Source organism: Lates calcarifer, linkage group LG19 (genome assembly GCF_001640805.2).
Source record: "Lates calcarifer isolate ASB-BC8 linkage group LG19, TLL_Latcal_v3, whole genome shotgun sequence".
In the NCBI taxonomy this organism is placed as follows: domain Eukaryota; kingdom Metazoa; phylum Chordata; class Actinopteri; family Centropomidae; genus Lates; species Lates calcarifer.
Window position 1 is genome coordinate 13,387,556 of NC_066851.1, and position 22,315 is coordinate 13,409,870.

The 22,315-nt window shown below is 40.1% G+C and overlaps 1 protein-coding gene across 1 annotated transcript; it reads right to left on the minus strand.

Moving 5' to 3' along the window:
- Window positions 1-38: 38 nt before the first annotated feature.
- Window positions 39-20,781, minus strand: impg1b (interphotoreceptor matrix proteoglycan 1b). The gene is made up of 17 exons (XM_051078181.1): window positions 20,706-20,781; window positions 17,544-17,762; window positions 16,332-16,498; window positions 16,185-16,213; window positions 15,783-15,817; window positions 15,617-15,663; window positions 15,343-15,492; window positions 14,007-14,065; window positions 13,515-13,714; window positions 12,981-13,415; window positions 10,676-11,313; window positions 4,970-5,189; window positions 4,157-4,367; window positions 3,053-3,238; window positions 2,766-2,949; window positions 2,090-2,173; window positions 39-1,086 (listed from the first exon to the last, which is right to left on the minus strand). Exons 1-17 carry the CDS (start codon window positions 20,770-20,772, stop codon window positions 1,003-1,005), a joined length of 3,015 nt encoding a protein of 1,004 aa, XP_050934138.1. The 5' UTR covers window positions 20,773-20,781; the 3' UTR covers window positions 39-1,002.
- Between the last annotated feature and the right edge of the window lie 1,534 nt (window positions 20,782-22,315).

Below are 22,315 nucleotides of genomic sequence, written 5' to 3' on the forward strand. Positions count from 1 at the left end.
TAAGTTACTGTAGATAATTCACAAAGGTAGTAATATAGTTGTTGGTGGTCAGTTCTCTGTAAATGGATTTGACATCCTGATGCTAATAACCACTAACAAGATTAGCGCGTAGATTAATTAAACAACAAAGCCTGATGTACTGCTGATGTCATCACTGAGCTGAGGAGGCTCGCTCCAGTTAAGTGATCAGCTGGATAAAAACAGACTTAAAGGCTTATTCAGTGCAGCAGTGCAGTTATTGTCAGCTGTTACAGTGAATTTACTGTCACCAACACCACTAAGCAGTAATTGGACACGTCCTTGATTTGACTGCAAACACTTTTTACACTATTTTACCCTACAAATTTGTCACATCTGGCTCACTTAGACATACCCAGCAATATTTTAGCAGTCAAAAACAAAAGAAACACCATCATTTTTTATGCAAAAAAACATTTTATTCTTTGCTTTTAAATGTAAAATGTGTACAAAAAAAAAAATCTCAAAAGACATGATTAGTGGGAAACGTTGTTTTGAATGAGACAAACTGACACACAGCACAGCACAGCAGACAGTATTTCTATACACAAATGTCATGACCAGAGTCAACAGTTTATACATTCATTCTCTTTTTGGGACACAACAATGTTCAAGAATAGTATTATAATAAACAATATTGTACAGTCTAAAGTGAGGATACCATGTGTATCAGTTTGTAAATAATAATAAATACCTCATTGTGAGGAAAGAACAACCTTTGCCAAGGGTTTACAGGAAATGTTCCTACCATTCAATATATAAAATAAATATTAGGTTCCACTTTAAGACAACCTAAGTCCACCTTAACATCCATAGCTCCCTGTCTAACAAGACACTTTCATCACTATGAACAAATAATCTCAGTCACTGGTCTACTGTACCTGCACCTGCACATGCATCCCATATACAGTTAAACAGCAGTTTCAGTCTCCTACTCCTTGTGTTTTACCCGGTGTCACCATGTCAGCTTCTCCTCAGGTGTCATCAAAGAACCGTTACCTCAAAACATTCGTTATCTGATGCCCTTAAAAGACAACATGTTCTGTATTCATTTGGCAGTCGCCATGTCTGGAGGAGAGAGAGAAGAGGGAGAGTGATTCATCCTTAAATGGGCTACTTTTTCAAACGATAAATAACAGAATGCCCTTGTAAGTACATCTACAAGTTACATGCATTGTATAAATCAATCAGGTATTTAATTAAAATGACAAGAGACTATTTTCCCTTGCAGAACACTGCAGAATCACAATACAACACAAGTTGTGCACTCATGACCTTATTTGGAAATCATTTGAAGGTTAGAATTTCATATTTTTTCTATAATTTTTTATTTATCAGAGCAATGCTTTAAAGGTACTATATGTACGTTTTTGCTATTGCTACATAGCCAACATTAGCATTAATAGCTTTTAGTTATGAGTCTAAAAGGAACACTGAAAATTCAGCATCAAACCTAACTCCACTTGCCAAGAGCAGTCTCCAGTGGTGGAGAGCAAACCCAATGTTTTGCCTCTATTTCTATCCCTTCTTTCCCTCTACTGAAATTAGCATGCTAGCCAGCTAGCTATGGCATGTTCTGTCCTGTAACAGGCCTAAAACTTTATGGGCATATTCTTAACTCTACTCTTGTATTGATTATGACCGAGGCTCTTGGTAAGTAAACAGCTGTTAATGCTAACACTGGCTATGTAGCGATACATATAGCACCTTTAAATGCACAAAACTTTTGGGTTGATTTGGGTTGTGAGTAAAAAACAAAAAATTTGCAAGTGCAGCATGCACGTATGTTTTACCTTTTGCACGCATCATAGAGCTGTAAAATATTTGATGTAAAGGTGAGTATTAGCAATACTGTCTTAGACCATAAGAAAAAATGCTGCTTATGAACCATGTTGGATCTATCAAGTGTGAAATCAGTGGATGTAACTTACTTTTACATGGCACATTTCCTAAATATCAGTTTTAACCCCCTTTAAATTCCCGCATTTCCTTCAAGTTTACACTTTTTAGACTTAGTTTCAATTTATCTTTTAAATCATTTACAATATAGGGTTTAGTCTTTGGTCCTCACCTCATTGTGTGGTATGCAGTGATGAAAGTCCACCATTTCTGAAACTAACTTTTCTGATCTTGTTGTGTAGAGTTGTCTGGGGATCTGTGGAGACAGAGAGTAGACAGGGCTCCGTGTTTACGGTGTGCTTCATTAATATATCATAGTTCCAGAGGCACTTCAAGGAGATAAACATATGCAATGCAGATGAAAGCAAGCACTACACCAATGCAACCATCTGCCAGAAAGAAAGATCTACTACAGGGACTGTACCTACACCTACTACTGCACAGTTTGTTGTTTGATTTGGCACAAAGAATCTTCAAAGTTCTGCATCATACGTACCTTAAACCACCTATGCTGTGTTTGATTCTGTGGATCAAGGCCTTCTGAGCAACTACTGATGGTACATGAAGACCTTGATCTACATTTAATTACCATTAAAGCCACAATGAACAGTTTCAAATACTGTCTAAGTAATACTGAAAGACACATCAGACAGTTTGTCCACTTTGATGGTGAATTTAAACTTCAAAACAAACATGAAATGTATGGAGGATGATGGCATTATTTTTTCACAAGGAAAGCGAGAAGATCATTTGCAGAGTTTGTCAGAACATATTAGTTTATGTTAGTTGAAGTTTTGAGGTTAGTTTTTTAGTCGGTTTAGTCACTTGTGCTGTGCAGCACGGTATACCTCAATACTAAGACGTATATTTTCAATTGAGGCAAAATGCTCTTGCTCAGACTGTTGTGATTGGGAAGAGGCAGAACTTGAAGGACATGGCAATGTGGAGACTTGAGTTAAGACACCATCATCATTCTCAAATACTGGGTTCACCCTCAAAGTATTCTCAAAGGCATAGGGAGCATGGGTGTGCCTATAATGTAAAGGACAGGAACTGGTGAATAAAAAAGCTTTGAAACACCCTATGAATCACAACAGTTAAAAATGTGAGCAAAAAAAGGGGGATTCATACTTACACCAAAGTTACAGCCTTTCTGGTCTTTATACATTTCTTGTTAATGAATATCAAAATGCCAATGACGGCACAAACAAGGCAGAGACTTCCCACGAGGCAGGTTATAATTAGTGAAGGATCTAACGGCATCGACACCAGCTCGTTGCAGCGGTCTCCATGGTAATGCCAGTATTTACCTACAGGGCATCTGAAAGAGATGTGAAAATATAGGTTAGAAGGAAAGTACCCTATACACTGGAAACTTAACTAAAACAAATTACACATTTTACCTTGTTTGCTATTTGCACATATTTCATAAGAAATACCCTAAAATGCACAGAATTGTTCATTTTACCTTCTGAAAAAAAACAAGTATCTACAAGAAATACCTCATGATGTAGCCATATATAGACATAAAATTAAAGATTTGTTTTTACGCATTTCCAAGCTTCCCAATTCAAATAAAACCACTTTGCTAATGAAATAATCCAGTGATCCCTGCATAAAGTCTTGACCCAACATCCTTTTTTTTTTTTTAACATGAACATACATATGACAAACAATGGAGGCAAGATTATGTTATCTTTATCTTTTCATTGTCTGGTAAGACTGTCTATTGTTGACTGTTCACTGTGCCACGGTACATGAGTTTTGGTTGGTTTCCAAATAATATGCACTGCACCCATAGCCTGCCAATTTCAACTGTAAAGCAGATATGAAAAAACTCACTAAAGCAGCATATAAGGAGACATTTTGATTAATTCATTTCAGATGTGTGTCATTAACGTATATATGTCATTAATCAGTACATCAGCAAGACTAATTGGCTGATTGGTGCATTCATCAAGATTTTGCAGCTGGCTGCTAAACATCAACAGTAATTGCAAGAAACTACTAGATGCAATGATCCTCTTCACAGCATCAGTATTAGCTTCATATTGAACTTCTGGGTGTGATAACACTGAGAATACATGTTTTTCCCACAGTCAACTCTCAAATCCTTGATGTCCTTGAATGTACCAAAAAGAGGTTTTTAACAAAGTGCGTGGTTGTGCTTACATCTGCATTACAACACAGTGTTTTCCTGTTGTTTAGATTTTGCTTTCATCTGTCAGCTGTTGTGTACCTGCAGGTGGCTCCGTGCCCTGGGATTATTTCACACTGGCCTCCGTTGTGACAGTAGTTCGGCTGCAAAGTGCAGGTGCTCTGACATGGCAGGCCGTCCACCATGCTGTAGCCCGGATCACACAGACACTCCGCCTCATCGGTCCAACTGTTTACCACGCAGCGTGAAAACTCATTGCAAGCCAGGAATTTACAGGGGTCTGCTTGGTCAGCTGAAACCAACGGAGAGGAGAGGGGAGAGGAAAGAGAAGAAGCAGACGAGAAGAGAGTGGAAGGAGAAACACAGACCAGAGAGGTGGTAGCTCATTAACATTAATGCAGTGTCCACGTGTCTCTCACTGTCTACAGATTCAAAGGAGAAATTAGAGGGCATTTTGATTGATGTGAATGGAGGCGATCTGTTTTCAATAAGGTGTGTTCAATGAGGTCACAGTCATGAACTCCTCCAAGCAAAAAAGATGCGGCAGATTTATACAGCACTTCACCTACAGGCTGCAAAAGACAGCAGAGTGAGAGAATGCACATTGTGGACAAAGCGTCTGACCTTGTAGCATGAATGAGCATAAGTCACTGCAAGAACAGATTATTGATTTCTTTTTCTGGATGAGGTGTCTGCATCCAGTCATCACATCTTCCAGGACTATCATATTTCATTCACCCAACAGGGATAAATGTATTTCAGGAACTGTGAACTTACTCTTGCTTGAAGACATTAGATTTTATGCAATTTTAAGGGTTTTTTTCTACATAAATAGAACAGGAAAAAATCAACAGTGAGTTTCAACACTGATATATATGAGCAAGGACATTTCACCTGGTTCTACTTCTAACGACCGACTGTCAATCTCGATGTCGAGCCTTTTAGATGCAGCATCACAGAAGTCTTCCAGCACACAGTGCACAGCCTCTGTGACGTTGTAAGGTACCGGCTTGTCCAGTTTCATCCTGCTGTTCACCACAACGCTGCCGTTCCTGAAGTTGAGTATTTCCAACTGCTTAAATCCAGTCAGGTTGGACTGAAGATATGGCAGAAGCTGTTGGGGATGAGAAGGAAAGCAAATCAATTTCTGAGGAACTTTAAGGTTCTGTCTGAAGATGTACTGAAATTTGTCATTTAAAAAGATTAATTTCTGTGCAGTTAGTGATCAGTGCCAAAAAGAGCAGGAATGGAATATGGTGTTCCTGAAAACCAAGACCGATTTCATCTTATAGGGTAAAAAAGGAGTCATTCTTGACCCTAGGAGGACAAAGATTCTCAGTTGGATATTTACAGTAGGTTAATGAAATGATGTCAGATTCGTGTCCGTGTCAAGTGTCAGTGATGATCTGTGTCCTCCTGAGAAGACAACCAGGGGAGCAGAGACCACATTTAATCCTGTGGTTTTACTTCCACATCGACAGGACTGAGGTTGTTATAGCACGACTGATTTTGAATTATTCAGGTCACATTTTACAGTGTGAATGCTATGAATAGTTCATAATTAAATTTTGATGCAAGCATGAAATCCTGCCATTACTGCGCTGACTGTGTAATTAGATCCAGAACAAAATTAGGGTTTTGTTTATTAGTATTAGTATAAGAACACAGAGCATGCTAATTCTAGTCAGGGAAGAGTCAGAGAACACATGATGAAAGGATCAGACACTTAAAAGACTTGCATGACAACAGACCTATCTCAACATAGACATCTATAATCTGTTTGGTTGAGGATTTTATCTTGTAATATACATGCTACACTGTTGTGTCAAATATCTCTAGATTACCCCACCTACACTGCCCCACAAAGTTAAAATGCAAAAAAAAAAAAAAAAAAATGTGCAAGTTTTGGGGCAAAAATAGAGGTAAAAACCATACTGCAGTGATAATCTGGCTATGAGCTAGCTGGTCAGATAACCTTAGCTAAGATTAGAATGGTTTGATGTGGACAAGTCATGCAAGTCTTATGCAAAGACTGACAACAATTTATGCTCTTAATGAACTTTAAAAAGCATTCGAATTCAGGTTTTACAACTTGGATATCTGTTGCACAGTTTAGCTAAAGAAACTTCAACCCAAACTTCACCCTATGTATAGCTAGTCACAGCTTTCTGACTTTGTAATGGCAGTTCAACACACAGCATTTCTACTTTAAAAAAACATCTGTGCAGTAAAAACACATCTACGCAGCCACGTTGTAACTTTTCCACATTGTTGCATTTAAAAGTTTCAACTTAGACTCAGACTTGCAGCTGAGATAACTTAGAAACCAATCTATTAAGACTATGGGCTTGGACTGATGACGGTGGTGATATTTAGACGGGGAGGAAGTCAACCAGCTCAAGTAATGGACCCGCATCAATGTTCATCGATCTGAACCGCTTTCTTTGCCAGTCACTTCATGTTCACTACAGACGAGGCAAACATCAAACCACCGCAGTGTGAGAGAGAGAGATTACGATGCTTTAGCTGGCCTGGCTGTCGAGTGGGAGATAAGAGGCCTTAAGGAGCTCTGCTCTGATCGGGTTACTTCACTTATCACTGGCAGACAGTTTACTGAGGGCTAGGGCCCTATAGCTAATAGTCTCTGAGAGAAGAGGAGAGCACTAGAGGGTCCACAACTAGAGCAAATCGGCAATGCAGGTGGACACGCATCTTACCATTTGGTCATCCATTTGTCTCAATGCAGAATGTCAAGTTGTACATGTACACTGTAGGTTTATACCAATCTGTAGCTCTATTGCCTTCCACACAAGGTCAAAGCTGAATTCTTTCACAACAAACTTCAGTGCAGTCTGTACTGTGGATTAAGGAACAGCAGAGATGCTGTTGATTCCTTTGTTGCCTACAGTATACACCAGACTTTTGTGAAGAAATATAGACAGAATGGAACAAACACAGCCAGGATTTCATACTTTGACACAATCACATTTGCTTCTCAGAGGTTACACTTGTATCTACTGGTTCTTGTTTTGGAAAACCCAGTGAAACATCCCTTCTCTGACGTCAAAAAATGAAAAGTCTCAAGGAATATTATGCTGGCATCAAAATGTTTCTGATTTACTGAAGCGAATAAAGTCATTCCAACCTCCATGTCCAAATTTATTGGTTGCTTCACAAACCAGTAGGTACAGGAGTAATGGAGGAGTGTGGCAAAGGAAAACAGGGGAGCTGAAAGCTACTGTAGGCTAATGGTTTATATATATACGTATGTATATATAGACAGTAAATGTACAGTCCAATATCCAGGCAAACATTACGTTTCATTATGTCCATTTAAATGGGCTGTGTAATGTGACATTACTTTATTATTTTTCCTGCTATTTTTTTTTGGGTGATTTATAAACCAGCTTGAACCAGTTAGAAATATTTATTTCAAAGTGTCCCCTCTCCACTAAATAGCCCATTTAAAGGAAGGCATCCTAATGGGATATTGACAAGAGACAATATATGATACAATACTTACCAGCTCAAACGTCTGACCACATTAGTTTTGCCAGGAAGCTAAATACATTGATTAATGAGGAGAACTGCAGAAACCACGGTTTGGGCAACCATTAAAGATTGGAGATGGAGTGTTCTTTGTAACTGCTTTGTATATTTGTACAAAATAATTATCTGTGTATGCAGTTTTTGTCTTTGTACCCCTTACTTCTTCATATTGTATTATTTGATCCAGTAAAGACATAGATTTTGTCTATATTTGGAATAAAGAAATTAATTTAAAGGAGATCTCTCCATTTCTGGGTACAAAACCAAAACAGATCCACTTCACAGAACGAATCATTAAACCTACAACTTTACACATTAATGTGCCCTGCTGTAATAAATAAGAACATGTCTATTGAGAGTATCACAACATAATACATTATTAACCATTTATCTTAATGCTGAAAGGTGATCACTTAGAAAACTAAGCCCACCTGCCCCAGTAGCTTACATTCCCTCTGCTCCTTGGCATTGCAGCAAATGGACAATCCAATTTGTATCGATGAACCTTCTCAGTTTGAAGCTGAGGTCTTTACGTAACACAGAGCACAGGGCACCTCTGAGCAAGCCTAAAAATACGTCCCCTTCGTCAACCTCGGGGTAAGCCTTGAAACTAAATAGGGATGTCAAGTGATGCTTCATTCTTTGATGTAAGCTAATAGGTGCAGGTTTAAAGAGATGTGCTCCCAACCTGCTCGCAAGCAGCTAATGCAAATTTAAAACTACACTTACTTACAGAAAAACAACGATGTAGCCTCTTGTATTGGACATGTACTTTGGATTTACACACAAATGCTTCAAAACAAAATGATCTAAATCAGTCAGTGATCTATTTTATTTCATTGTCGTGTTGCCTATGGTAGTGCATACACATAGTATGTCTATAATAGCAGATAATCCATACAGTAGTACCGCTGCAACATGCATACAGATGTCCACACAAACCTGACTGATGTCGCACTAAGCAGATTGGAACCATTAATAGCACAATGTGTGCGGTGCTGGAACTGACCAGAATTACTTAAAGCTTCTTACCACAAGTCACAAACCAATGAGTAAGAGAGACCCAAGTCCCATGATTCAGACAACCCGGGGCTACTTTGCTGCTCTACCATGTATAAAGCAATACAGTTTTAGGAACATAAACCTGCATGACTTTCCTATCATTCATTCACTCTGCAAGTTTATCTTTAAGGCCTCAAACATGCACAAACACACTGGTCAAAGTTGTAACACACACATATGGGCAACACTTGTACAAAAATAAATTCAGTTTTTTCTTTGTGAGAAACTATCTAGACTTTGAGTTTTCACTACATAATGCATTTCTCATTTCAAAGAGAGAAGTGTAAGACGCAGACATTGTACACATGTACACAAAAGAATTAGAGCTCCATGACAGATAGATAATAATCAGTGCATGCTAGAGTATATTGCTTCAACAAGCAGCATCTCCTATCTCTTAGTATATCACACCAGAGAGCTTGTCTGTACAAAATCCACTTATTAGCTTTGTTGCTGAGAGTTAAATGAGATGTTTGATACCACTCTCACTCTGGAAACAGAGAGAAACAGAAACAACTAACCATGATATATTTCTTTATCTGTTAAAACAAAGTTATTTTTGGGTAGTGTCAGGCTAGCTGGGTCTCCTTATTTTTCAGTCCTTAAATGCCAAGTTAACTGGTTGCTGACTCCAGATTTATACTGAAAAAACATGCAGTATGAGAGTGGTATTGATATTCTCATATAAAGATATGTTCAGGCAGAAAGTGAGTTGAATTTTACACACATGATTGCATATTAAATAAAATAAATATCATCATCAAGACACAAATGGGAGACAAAGACAATATTTCAAAATCTGCAATTTCCCCAGGACCTTCTTAATCTAGTGTTACTTAATAAGCAAGACCTGGAGTTTTTGGTGCATCCTGAGATCAGTCAGTGACTGGGCTGCCACGCAAACAGGCACACCATTGCACATAATTTTGGTCGAAAATGCACCACCCTTTCTGTTTGAACACACTTTTACTCTATGCAAGAAAGTGAATAAACAGATTTTACAAAATGCTGAGCTCTTCATTTCATCAAGTTTGAATGGTTCTGAATGGTAAGGTGGTCCTTAAAATTTTTCAATCTCTTTTGTTTTTATATCTAAGAACTTAAGAAAAATCCTTTGCAGACACAAATTTTACAAAATGACATTCTTACATATGAGTCAAACAGAATCCTGTCCCTGCAAAAGCCAAAACTTTAGCACAATTCAAAGAATTAAGGCAAAACACAAGACAAACTTGCCAATATCAGAGCCCCCTTCACACATAAAACCACAAAGTAGAGAAACTGCATGAGGTCTAAAGGACAAAAGCAAAGCTGAAAACTAAGGTTGAGTATTCTAGGAATGTTAGAAATGTTAGGTGCTTTCAGATTGATAGATACTGCATTTCAGAAAGATTAGTTGAGGAATAGAAAGGTCATGCTCTCTCTGAGGCATTGGAGATGTAGTTCCAATATGGAAAAGAAAAAAATACCGGTATGGAGGCTAAAGTCGTCTGTCTCCTAGGCTCAGATTTACTGGAAGCTCCAGGGTTTGGCGAGTTTCTGGACCCAGAGTGCTGTGTCTATGTGAAACAGAATAGTATGACCTGCTTTTTCATTATACTGTTGACACAACAGCTCCTCTGAAATTAAAGCATTTGCATACTGCAGAGTTTATCAGAATTTGGCGACTGATTCAAGCCTTATCACACTTTACAAAAATAAAAATTTACTGATCGAAAATATGTACATTTCTTATCATTTACTGTTATTTTCAGGAGTAACAAACAGCTGTGAGGATAAGGCTTACTTTAAAGTGCATCCTCACAAAATTTAGATTAAGCACCAACTAAAAAAATGTCTTTGCATTCACTAAAATTCCACCTAAAACTGAAGTTAAGCTGTAAATATTGCACAAATGTACTTTTATCACACTTTTCAGGGGTACAAAAGAAAGTACGAGAACGAAGCATGGAGAAGCATGATATCGAGCACAAAAGCTTGTGTACCTACCAGCTCAAGAAAGGTATTCTCCAGTGATTTATACTCCGGGGAGCTCTTGTTGAACAGGTCATCAGAAAACATCATGTTAGTGACCCTCAAGCTAAAGAAAACCACTAACTCTTTGCTCTTGTCCACTGCAGCCATCAGAGGGGTGCTGGCTTGTCTCATGGCCGGTGCAGCTGTGGATTCATATGGGTGTTCATCAGACTCTGAAGGGAATCCACTACCGCTCTCTTCCTCCAGAGGCTCGGTCACTTCCACCTCAGTACCGTTCTGACTCGGCCCTACATCCTCTTGAATGGTTGAGTTCTCAGTAGGAAGGTCCGTTGAGAGCAGGGTTACTCCACTGTGCCCTTCATCTTCTGGGGCTTCACCACTCTCCACAGGGGATGGCAATGGCTCCACATCTGTTTCTGGTTCAATGCCTTGGACTGTATCCTCATGAGATGGTGATGTGGAGACAGGGACTGCTGCTTCTGTGACAGATATGTACGTATCTGTAGGATCTGTAGACTCTGGGATAAGGTTAACCTCCTGAGGTTCATCAGTCATCACTTCTTCAGGTTGGGCATCTGGAGCTGCCAGCGGAAGGTCCTCATTCTGTGACTCAGGATATTCCTCACTGACCCCATCAGCTGGTTCAAGTTCTTGTAAAATAAAACATATCATGAAATCAGTTTTATAACCAAGTTTCTCACATTTACAATGTACACTGCTTATTGCTGTTGTTGGCCAAATTTGCCACCACTGCTGCCATTATCCTATACATTCCATGTTACACACTTAACCAGCTTTCTATCAATAACAAGATTGATACCAATTTCATGTCTGTGCATCAAGTAGGGAGCTTAAGTCAGGAGGCAGTTAGCCTAGCTTAGCATACAAAATGGAAACAGGGTGAAACATTCTCCAAGGTTTACCAACACCCATAAAGCCAACTAATTAGCATGTTATATCTTGTTTGCTTAATCCACACACAAAAGGAAATGCAAATGGACTGAGCAAATAGCATACAATGTCTTAATTAGTGAGCTTTACAGGTGCTAGCTGGTGGATTTTTTAACTTTGCTAAACTAGCAGTTTCCCCATGCCTCCAGTCTGTGTGCTAAGCTAAACTAAGCTAATCACCTCATAGCTGTAGCTCCATAGAGTGCAGACATGAGTGGTATCAAACATCTCATGTAACTCTGGGAGGGAAAGTGAATTAGCATACTTCCCAAATTATCAAACAATTACTTTAGAGTCATTAAAATAACTCATTTTTTACAGTGTGATGTATTTTCTGTACCTGCCTTTTAAAAACAAGCTATATGACGCCTAAATTCAAGGCCAAAAGGTGTTCCATAAATAAAAATACAGTGTGCAACATTTTATACACATTTCCCCCACATTCAGCATGACAAGCCTGACATATTTGACATCTTCCAAAACTCCACTAGAATTTAAAATGAACTTCTGCAGGTTTGAGCAGAGTTTGGCTGCGCAGCATGAGTTTGTAATGACTCGACCACCAGGCAGATCACTACTTGTTAATGGGTTTTAATATGATGTATTGCCTCAGCAGGGAGCATCTCCATGTGCAAAGCCAAACCACCAAGTCTAATTGTACTGCCATCTCCATTTCTCATGGGAGGTGTGTGTTCTCTACAGATATGTGTTAGTAAAAGAAGAAAAAAAATGTCATTCTTTATTTGGATATACCATTCCATTCGACTTAAATGTCATTAAAAAACCCATGGAGTATTATGTGCACAATCTTTAGACACTCACAAAATAGGAAAAATATAGTTTTTCCACTACCCAATAAGTGTGGATACTAGATACAATACTAGACTAATAAGTAATGCCTCTTAATTGTTTAATTGTTTCCCCTCTGTTATTTCACACTCTCTTTTGATAAGTTATTTTCTCTTCTCTTCTCCTTTTTGCTGCTGTTATCTAATTCATTTTAAATATTTTGTAATTAGTCTCCATTGTTCGGTATCATAAAATCATAAAGATTAACTAACCTATCTTCTTTGTCTTCACTGGGAGCCAGCTTTACCTGTGTTTTGTGTCTCCTGCCCGTAACAGCAATTAGCTCATCCCTCCCACCACTTTCCCACTATTCAAAAGTCCAAAACCAGACGATGACGGTAAAGTTGGTGTTCGATTTTGAGGTTCTTCCTCCTGTCTGTCGATAGCTCTAAATGGATTCCACACCACAGTCTAATGTTTGGTTGTTCAATAAAGCTTTGGATTCTTAAACTTGTCTCTCCTGATCGAACTTCAACATCCTGCCTTAAAAACAAGATTTAACCTCAAGTAGCTTTACCCTCCGTCGCCTGCTCCTCAGGTTCAGCCTCACCTCCGTCGTCTTGTTCAGTTGCTGGCATCTCCTCCATCTCTGGCCCTGCTTCCTCTTCTCCCTGCTCTGTGGTAGCTTCTAGTATTGTGTCTGAACTTATAATCTCATCAGCTTCTTCAGCCAAACCTTCTGTAGACTCTTCTTCTATTGCTGCCACTGAAGGAGTCTCATCAGTGACAGCAGAGGTGGCTTCTGAGGGGATGTTTGGAATGAAAGGCACAAAGGTGTGTGTTTCTGGTTTGACTGTAGAAGCTTCCAGAGAGTTTTCTATCACTGCCACTGTGGGGAAGAAACTTTGAGTGGGAGTGCTGTCCTCTGTCGGGGTCTTTGTGGTGTCATCCTCAGATACGACACCCTCAGCAGGGTTGATGCCAAACTCAGCAACTGGATAGATTGTGGTTACTGAAATAGAGTTGAAACATTTAGACAGCTTTAAAATCTGATTCAGAGTACTGCCCTATTATTTTATTCAGTTAATTGTGTGCATGATATTATGCCTACCAGCCTCAAAGCTGAGTGTCTGTATGTCCAGCGGTAGTGACGGCTCCTGTTTTAAGGCCTTTACAATGATGTGCTTCAGTTTAGGAGCATTTACGTCCTCATCTGTCTCCGTCTCAGACTCCTCGAGGCCCTCAGGATCATCACTCAGCTCCGTTTCTCCATTAAAGACCACAGCGTAGCGCACAGACACATCCTCTGAGCTGATCAACACAACAAATCATGTCAGAATCCCTCAAAGCGGACAGACCTCACTGGTAATGGATGTCTACTAAGGCAGAAAATGTCTGAGTCATATCCCAAAAGAGGATATTTTAGGGGAATGTTATAGTTTCTCCTGAGCAATAAAATGCCTCAATAAAAGCCACATCAGGGAACAAAAATAAAGCATTTATGTTTTGAGTCTCTTGTCTTATTTACAGTCTTGTTTTGTCAAAATCAATCATTTTTACAAAGCTAAATTATAGTGCCAATAAAATCTTTAATGAAACTCACCGAAATCCCAGAACACGAATCTCTTTAAATCCCGGAACTTTTTCAAACACATGAAGCATCTATACAAACAAAAAACAAGAGAGAATGAAATAGGTAGGACTTATGAGATGTATCTGTGTATTTGGTGATTTTATAGCATCTTGGACTCAAAATCCCTCTAAAAACCAATTAAATAAAAATGAAATACACTTACTACAGGTCTCATTCATAATTCATAAAAAGCTGACATTTTGGAAATTTGTTGTCATGGTTGGACAGTAAAGGAGTAGTCAATAAAGCAACAGGATATTTGCATTTGCAGTTGTTTGTACAAACAGCCAAACCCAAAAAGGAGTGCAAATGTTAATAATAACAAACAGGCCAAAACAAGGAACAGGAAGGCTGAACATTGCGACTTTCACACACAAACACCAGAGAAAGAGTGAGGAAACAGGCCCGTGTATATGCCAGAGACCTGATCAGGGGATTAGGAACAGGTGTGCATGTGGGTTTGGGTGTCAGGTGACGCCTGGAACTGGGAAACACTGAGGACTACTGGAGGGCAGGGAAGGAACAACAGGCTCTGAAATTACTTGCTAACTAAGAAGTAGCCACTACAGCCACATGCAAATGCAGCTATTCGTATGTCTTAATCCAGCATCAGCAAAAGCAGCTGCTGTTAAATAGGGCTGTTGTTTTCATTATGTTTGCAAGCTTGACATAAAGTTTTAAGAGTGAACCTCATTAGCATTTGTGCACACTTTGAATTTTTTTACCGTACTATAGCAACACACACTTTTGACCTTTCTGTGATAGCCCGCACAAAAGAGACAGCATGCCAAAGGCTTTTTACCGTCAGAAATCATTCTTCAGGGCTGTAGTCCTGTAGCCTCTGTCAATGCCTTCTTAGTCAAGAGATTATCTACATGATTAGATCTTACTATTCCAGGCTTGTGGTCATTTAGAAGTCTTATCTTAAGTCAACTGGGTGCAACTTTAAAGCTGTTAAATCAATCAGAGTTTTACACCCAACAATATAATATCACAGAAGCTTACAACCACATCGAGTGCATTTTAAGACATCTTGTGTAATAAAAGTGAAAGAAGGATGATATTTTGTCAGCAAAGAATCTCCCAAACAATTATTGTATGAAATAAAGTTCAATAGAACTTATACATTTTAACCACAATAGAGCTAACCTGCTTTTTCCATGGCTTCATTACCCCAAGTAAAAATTTTAAAAGCTTTTCTAAAATAAAATACCACATCTATCAAGAGATGTTTTGTAAGAGGGTAAAGCAGACGGCTCAGAGACATGTTAACCTTTACTGCAGGTCTGTAAACTCACACTCTCACCTTGTCTGTGAGCTCTCGTGTGACGTCGCCGTAATGCAGAGCCTCAGGGTCGCGCAGGAGCTTGCTGTACGTGGGGTCCACGATGGTGACGCTGAACTCTACGATGTACTCCTCATAGTTCTCCTTTAACATGTTAGGATCCTCTATGCTCTGGCAAACAAAAGTCCACATTACACTGCAGTAAGTACAGTGGTATGCTGCGGTCCAGGCAGTGAGATCAAGCATTAAAAAATATGATTGTGAAAAACAAGGTCAAAGGTGTGGACCTGCTTACCATGTCAGCCTCAGTTGGAAGGAGAATCAGAGCGGGTGTCCAGGTGCCTGAGACAAAACTCAGCAATTAATTTATGATGCTGTTATTCAAATGTTTTGACAGCTGTTAAGTTCATAAAGTAAGTTAACTGCTTTCATTGAACAATATTGGTGCACGTCCAACTCACATTCCCTCCCTGGCTCTGGGGTTCCACTGACAATCCTGGGAAAAAGCAGACCATACATAAGGAATTTATTCATAGATGACTATGAATATTTTCTGGCCTAAATTTGTGTTAGTCAATTCAATATTTATTTTTGTCTAATATGCCTAGTATTCCTTTTTACTGCCTAGGGTGGCAAAGTTTTAGTTGGTGTTTACATCTTTTTAACATTTTGAGCTGAGGTGTTAATAGCTCCTCTGATGCTTCCAATGCCTCCAGAAATGAAAACACTGCAAATTATTTACTAATTATTTACAAACTGTGCTGCACTTTGCACTTCTTTTTTGTGTTCTGAAAGAAATGACTGCAAACACACACAGGAAATATTCATTTAACGCAAAATCTAATTGGGAAGTTTGCACCTACCCTTCGCTTTCAGCCTCCTCAGCCACTCTCTGGAAATCAAGAAGCACGATATGAGCCATCACAGAGTTACACTGGAGATTGATCAACAAGAAAACAGGCGTGCAGTGTGCAGCTGTATTGTCATGAATGTCTTTGCGCTGGACTCACTCTGGCCACCATCTCCAGATGCTCCTGAGAGCTGCTGAAGTTCTGGGCCAGGTCGTCCATGCAGAGGTTTTCATGCTGGCAGGTGTAAACCCACGCTCTGTACTCCTCCGAGTTTGGGACCCGGTCCAAGAAGATCCGAAAAGCTTCCCAGATGGCTTCCTGACAAACTGGAGATAAATCAGGTAACTTTATGGATGTCTTGTTTTGACTTTTATGGGAAATATATCAGAAGCACAAATAAGTATGAATATAGGCTGCCATTTTATCTTATATTTAAAAAAAAAAAACAAATGTAAAAGATGACTACACATTGTGTTTCATATATTAGCAACAGGGACAGAAATGATGGAAATTAGAGCACTGAGAAATCAAATTACTGTGCGATTTATCTATATGATTAGCTTTTTATTTCCTTCAGAGGAACATTTCAGTGCAGCTTTGGAAATGAATGAGCAGCACATAATAGTCTACAGTGTCATAATGTTACAATAAATCACATAATGCATTTAACATGATACAACTGGGACAGCACAAAACCTTGATAATGCATGTTTCTGTAAATGTCAGATTTTATATTTGAGAGACGTTGCACGTTCATGACATTTTTGTGAATATTAAAATCATGGGCACAAAGATCCCCTGAAGCCACAGTATGTTTTATCTGCCTTTGTTGGAGAGGGGTGGAAAAGCTCCACATTGTCCAATATCTCGATGCCTGTGGGAAATTTATTCTCTGACAAACTCATTTCTGGAGCGAGGCGATTACCTCCAATACGCCAAATTAATCAGTCTCCTTTTTAAAATCATACACCACAGCAGCTGTTGTGGAACATTGCCAAGGTGGCCTCTTAAATCATCCGCCTCTGTTGGACAAAAGATATTTGCATATAACTTCATTATATCAAGTGTTTCTCTGTGCAATTTAGACAATCATACGTATTTGTGAAGATTGAAATATATTTTGTTGTCCTTTCAAATTAAAAGTCCCAACAGGAAAAACATCAAGGCAAGCAGTTATTTATTCAACTGCCAGGACATCTCTGTTTGATTAAGTGCTTTATTCTCCTTTGACACAGATTCAGTGTTTTAGGAAGGGATTATTGATGGCATTGCTAGACATTCAGCCATGATTTTGCATAAAGTTAAAAGTTTAAAAAGCCCAGTAACACTATGAGTTGACATCAAAGTCTAACAGTGGACATGTCCTTTTACCTCTGAGCTTGTAATAGGCCCTGTGGCTGCCGATGACCGCTTTTATTGTCTCCTGGGGACACACTTTGACCCCTGTGGTGAACAGCTCCGCCGACCTCCTGGGCCGATGCCCGTCCTGCTCCGCTCTGACATTTGTAGCGTGTCTGATTGGTCTAGAAGATTCCAGAAAATGCCTGTACTTCACATCCCTGAGTCCAGAAAAACCTTGGTCACGAAGGTCTGCAAGAGGATTCAGAGAAGTTAGAGGTGTAGGAAGAAATATATATATACATTGTTTTAAAACAATATTCAGAAAATGAGATTTGATTTAACAGGAAACATCTGAGCACTTTGTGATAAGTAGCTGAAATTTTGTGAACTGTCATGTAAGTGTGAGATTTATCACTTAGTAGTACAGAGCGTTTGTGTGGATAACTGTTATAATTAACAGCTGATGGGTGACAACACAAAGCCAGAGCTGCACTCTTTGTAGTAGCTGCCGCACTTAAATTAAGTTCAACGATTTGTAATGATTTGGAGTTTGTTTCTTTGTCAGTCGCATTATGAACAGATTCACGATTGTATCTAGGAATCAGGCAGTTAACACCAGCTGCTTCTGGAGAATTGAATTTGACAGATACTTAATCCAACAAGTTACCTCATGGCATCTGCCTGCCTCTCTTTACTGTAAGTTAACGCCTGCTCCCTCTGCCACTGCTTATAAATAGCGTCTGGCTTTGCAGTGTAAAGTATGTTTTCATGGAGAGTCTCTGAGAGTCTATTTTGAGACCATATAACACAGAGCAGTCCTCTGTGTATGTGTTTACTACCTCTTTAAGGTGCAATGAGTTATTTGAGCTTTTGAGTTCACTGTAGTGTAAAAACGTCTGGGGCCCAAAGCTTCCAGGTGCTGGTTTGTGCTTAGGAGGATGTCCTTTGAATGCTGTGAAAGCGCACAGATGTGTAGAGAAAGCGAATGAGTAATTCTCTCTTCTTCTCCCTAAGGAATGGTTCATGAGACACCCTCGGGCGAATTGACCCAGGTTGCATCACTGAAGCTGCTCAGTGGCCCAACAGTGTTAGAGGATGAGTTTGTATTGGGCAGCGTCCAGGTGCAGAGATGAACGCATGTGGATTACAGTGGATGTGCGTGCACAACTTTAAAGAGATTAAAATGAGGTACAGGTGATAACCCATTTGATTTTAGCGATGTCCGGAAACTAATCCTGTGATACAGGCACGTTAAAGCAACAACACAAACATTGGCAGGCTTGTTTCCAGAAATTATTTCACTGAAATGCTGCAGACATGATGAGGAGAACTGCCCTAATTTTCTGATCACCTTAGTAAAGAAAACAGGCTCAGTCACCCTGGTGAGGCATTAGGGGAACATAATTCAGCACCATTACACAAGCCAGTGTGCCAGTCAACGTGGTCTACCACAGGCACCCCATTGAATAAAGCTATTTTAGAAGAAAGGCAGTCATTGTGATGCCAGGTGGCAAACCTCAGAGGGCTTCTTAAGACAATAAGCCAGGATTTATGAGCCCCAAAACACAGACTGGAGGTCACTGGACCTAAATAACATACTGTCCCTCCTCTGGATTAGGGAGCAGAATGAAGGTTATGGGTAAATGGAGAGAGCAAATGATTGTAAATAATATAGTCACTGTTAAATTCACATTAGACACAGAGCTTTTAGCTGGAGATGCTGCTATTGTTGGGAGATAAAAAGAGGGTCATCTTTGTATATAAATCCTGCACCACTATAAAAGAAAACAGAGCAGTTGTATCTGATCTTCAGAATGTTACAGCAACACTGTGTGGACCAGTGCTGAACCACAAGTGACCACATAACACAGCAACAGTCCTGAGGCTGTTAAATGAGAGCATGCTGCCAGCCGTATGTGTGCGTATCAGCACCTGGAGTGGGTGGACACAATATCACAAACACCTGTGCAAGCTAATGCAAAGCGACACAAGACCTGCATGCCTACTGTACTACTAGTCATCATTAGGGGATTAGAATTCAACTTTTGAATTAACACAGTTCAAAACACTGGCATTCATTGATGTTTTGCTCAAGAAAACTATGTTAATCGCTGTATTACACATGAATAATAACCTCTACAATGAACAATATTGTTTTCCTCAAATCCAAATTTGGCCTCACACCAAGAACATGCAAAGAATGTGCGGGCATTGACATCGTCGCCTGGGCAAATATGACCCTGTTTAGTGTCTGCCAGGCAGACCCGTTCACCAGCAAACCTTCCTTTTGCAAACATTTCGGTAGGTCAGATGGTGGCCTGATATTTAGCCAAGTCATGTGTGTTTTCATTAAGAGTCACACCACCAAAAAAATATATCTATATTTGAATGGGCTTTTGGGAAGCGTGATGACCGACTTGCACATGCTCCGACATGGGGTCCTGAGCGAGAGGAGGGGGTTGTTAGAGCGGCCTTAATGCCCAGTGCAGCCTCAGAAAGGCCTCACAGCAGAATTACAAGCCAGAAAAGATTAGCGTCCTGCGACACTGGAAACAGAATGGCTTTTGTTTCCTTCAGGATAATGAGTTCACCCGGGCACATCACACTGAACAAGACAACCAGTGTGGACGCAAATGTTATCACTGGTGAAATGACGCTATCTCTCTCAGTGAACATCTATTATATGTCATTGCCCGTTAAATTCACAGTGAATATTCATGACCTTAAAAATGGCTCGCCGGCTGCTTGACATTTTCTAAAAATCAATGTTTGAGGATGAGTTAGCATTTTGTAGTTTGCAGAGAGTTATTTCAACTGCAAAGTCACACACACTTTTAACTAGAAACCCCTGTTGCCCTTGAAGTGAATCACCACCTCTCCTGTCATTCACCAGAACCTCACTGATAGAAAACCTGAAGGTAGATCTGCGACATCAAAGGATTTCTCAACAACTAAACTGAAAGTAACTTGGACATTACTGGATTATTGACAGAATTCTGTCTGTACTCGCTAAAAGAGCAGTCCTAAAGAGTTGGACAGTTATAACTTAGTTTAGAGATAGAATTGTTCAGCACTCACACATGCAACTTCTGAAATCTGCTGTGTTGAAACAAACAACATCTCGTCCTCCAGTTATAATACAAAAGCAATAACTGAAAATGTATTAACAGGAATCCCAGCCTGGATTCTTACCTTTGATTTGACTTGCTTGGAGGGTAAACAGAAACAAGGTGAAGAATAGTCCTGACTTCAAAAGCATGATGGGCTAATTTATAAGGTTTTCAAGCCCGAAGTTGTCATTTGTAAAGAGACTGTTGCAAACAACAATAAGTTCCAGAACCTCCTCAACTCGAGTCCATTAGCGGAGTGCACCGGAGGAGGGAGTCCAGTCCACTCCTGTCTGTGCTCCAGCTCAGTTCCTCAGCAGCACTTAGTTCCTGGATGCTGTTGGATCCCTTTAGACGACAGAGGTGGCTGCATGGATGGATGAGCAGAGGGAGCAAGGGAGGGAGGAGAGGTAGAGGAAAGGAGACACAGGGAATGGATAGATATTTTGGCTCAGGGGGATTCCTTCTATACGCTGTGCAGTGTGACAACAGTGACAGGGTTAAAAAAGCAGGCTCCGTTTTGAGTCTAATCTCTTTACCTTCTTCTTGCTGCTTGTAATCCCTGCAGGGCCACGTGGCCACCCGGTCTCATCCTGTTAGCCACCTTCTGGACCCTCATCTGTCAGCTGAACAAACTTGGGGATCTGCCAAGAAGCCCCAGACAAGATAACTACTCCCCACAGTCGCCCCAAGTTTATCACTGACACCCAGCTTCTTTGTGTGTTCCCGTCTGCCTGTGCATGTCACTGTCCGACTGCCTAACTCTTCCTCTTTTTTTCTCTCATGTGAGATTCCTCCTTCTTGGGTGCGCACAGCAAATACCTGCCTCCCAGGCCAGCGATTTGGGGTGTCAAGTGAGGTCAGGATTGCTGGTTTGTTCTGCTCTGCACACCCAGCTACCAGTCAAACAATGTGTCTCTTTCTTCCTCTAGCTGCACAGCTAAGTTCAGCCTTTAAGGCCTCTCTTCTGGCTGTAGAAACCACATCTAACCCTGCCCCTTCCTTTCCCCTGTGTGCTGGCTGATGGAGAGGCACCTGTTTGATCCACCTTCTCCGTTTACTGCTCTGTTACCTGTGAGCTGAAGGAAAAATGAACCCAACAGCACTTCCTGAAGTGTCTTTTTGTTGCTCAGTAGTTCCAGTTGCACTGTGGCCCTTCTTGTCTTGTCGTATCCAAAGATATTTTGACATTAGCTGATATACAATGCTTCACAGAAAAAAAATAGTTTCCACCAAGGACTCTGTTCCTCTTCATGTCCTCTCCTCTGGTGGCTGAGTAGAAAGAAGTAAGTAGAGTCAGTGGAGGCATGTGTGGCCTCTCATGTTATGGTGTATCAGAGTGGGAAGGCTCCATGTTGTCAGTCTCCACCCTCACCTCTTTCGGTGAAGAGGATTAGCTGCCCTTGTTGGTTGTTAACAATTTGCTGCAGTAAATAAGCCAACTCAAGAGCAACATAAATCCGCCCATTAATCTGAACCTTGAACTAATGATTGTTTCCACACCTCAGAGTGACATTTTAAAGCAGTATGAATTCATTTTTTTTTGCCTACTTGGGTGCAGAATTTGGCAGAGCTAACAAGGTGTCAAACAGTTTCCTACTTTGTAAAGCAGATGTGGAGCTGTCATTATCTCTGTTAACTGTTTGGTGCTGGACAGGTAGAGTACAGAGTACAGCTGCCTATACTTCAACTGGT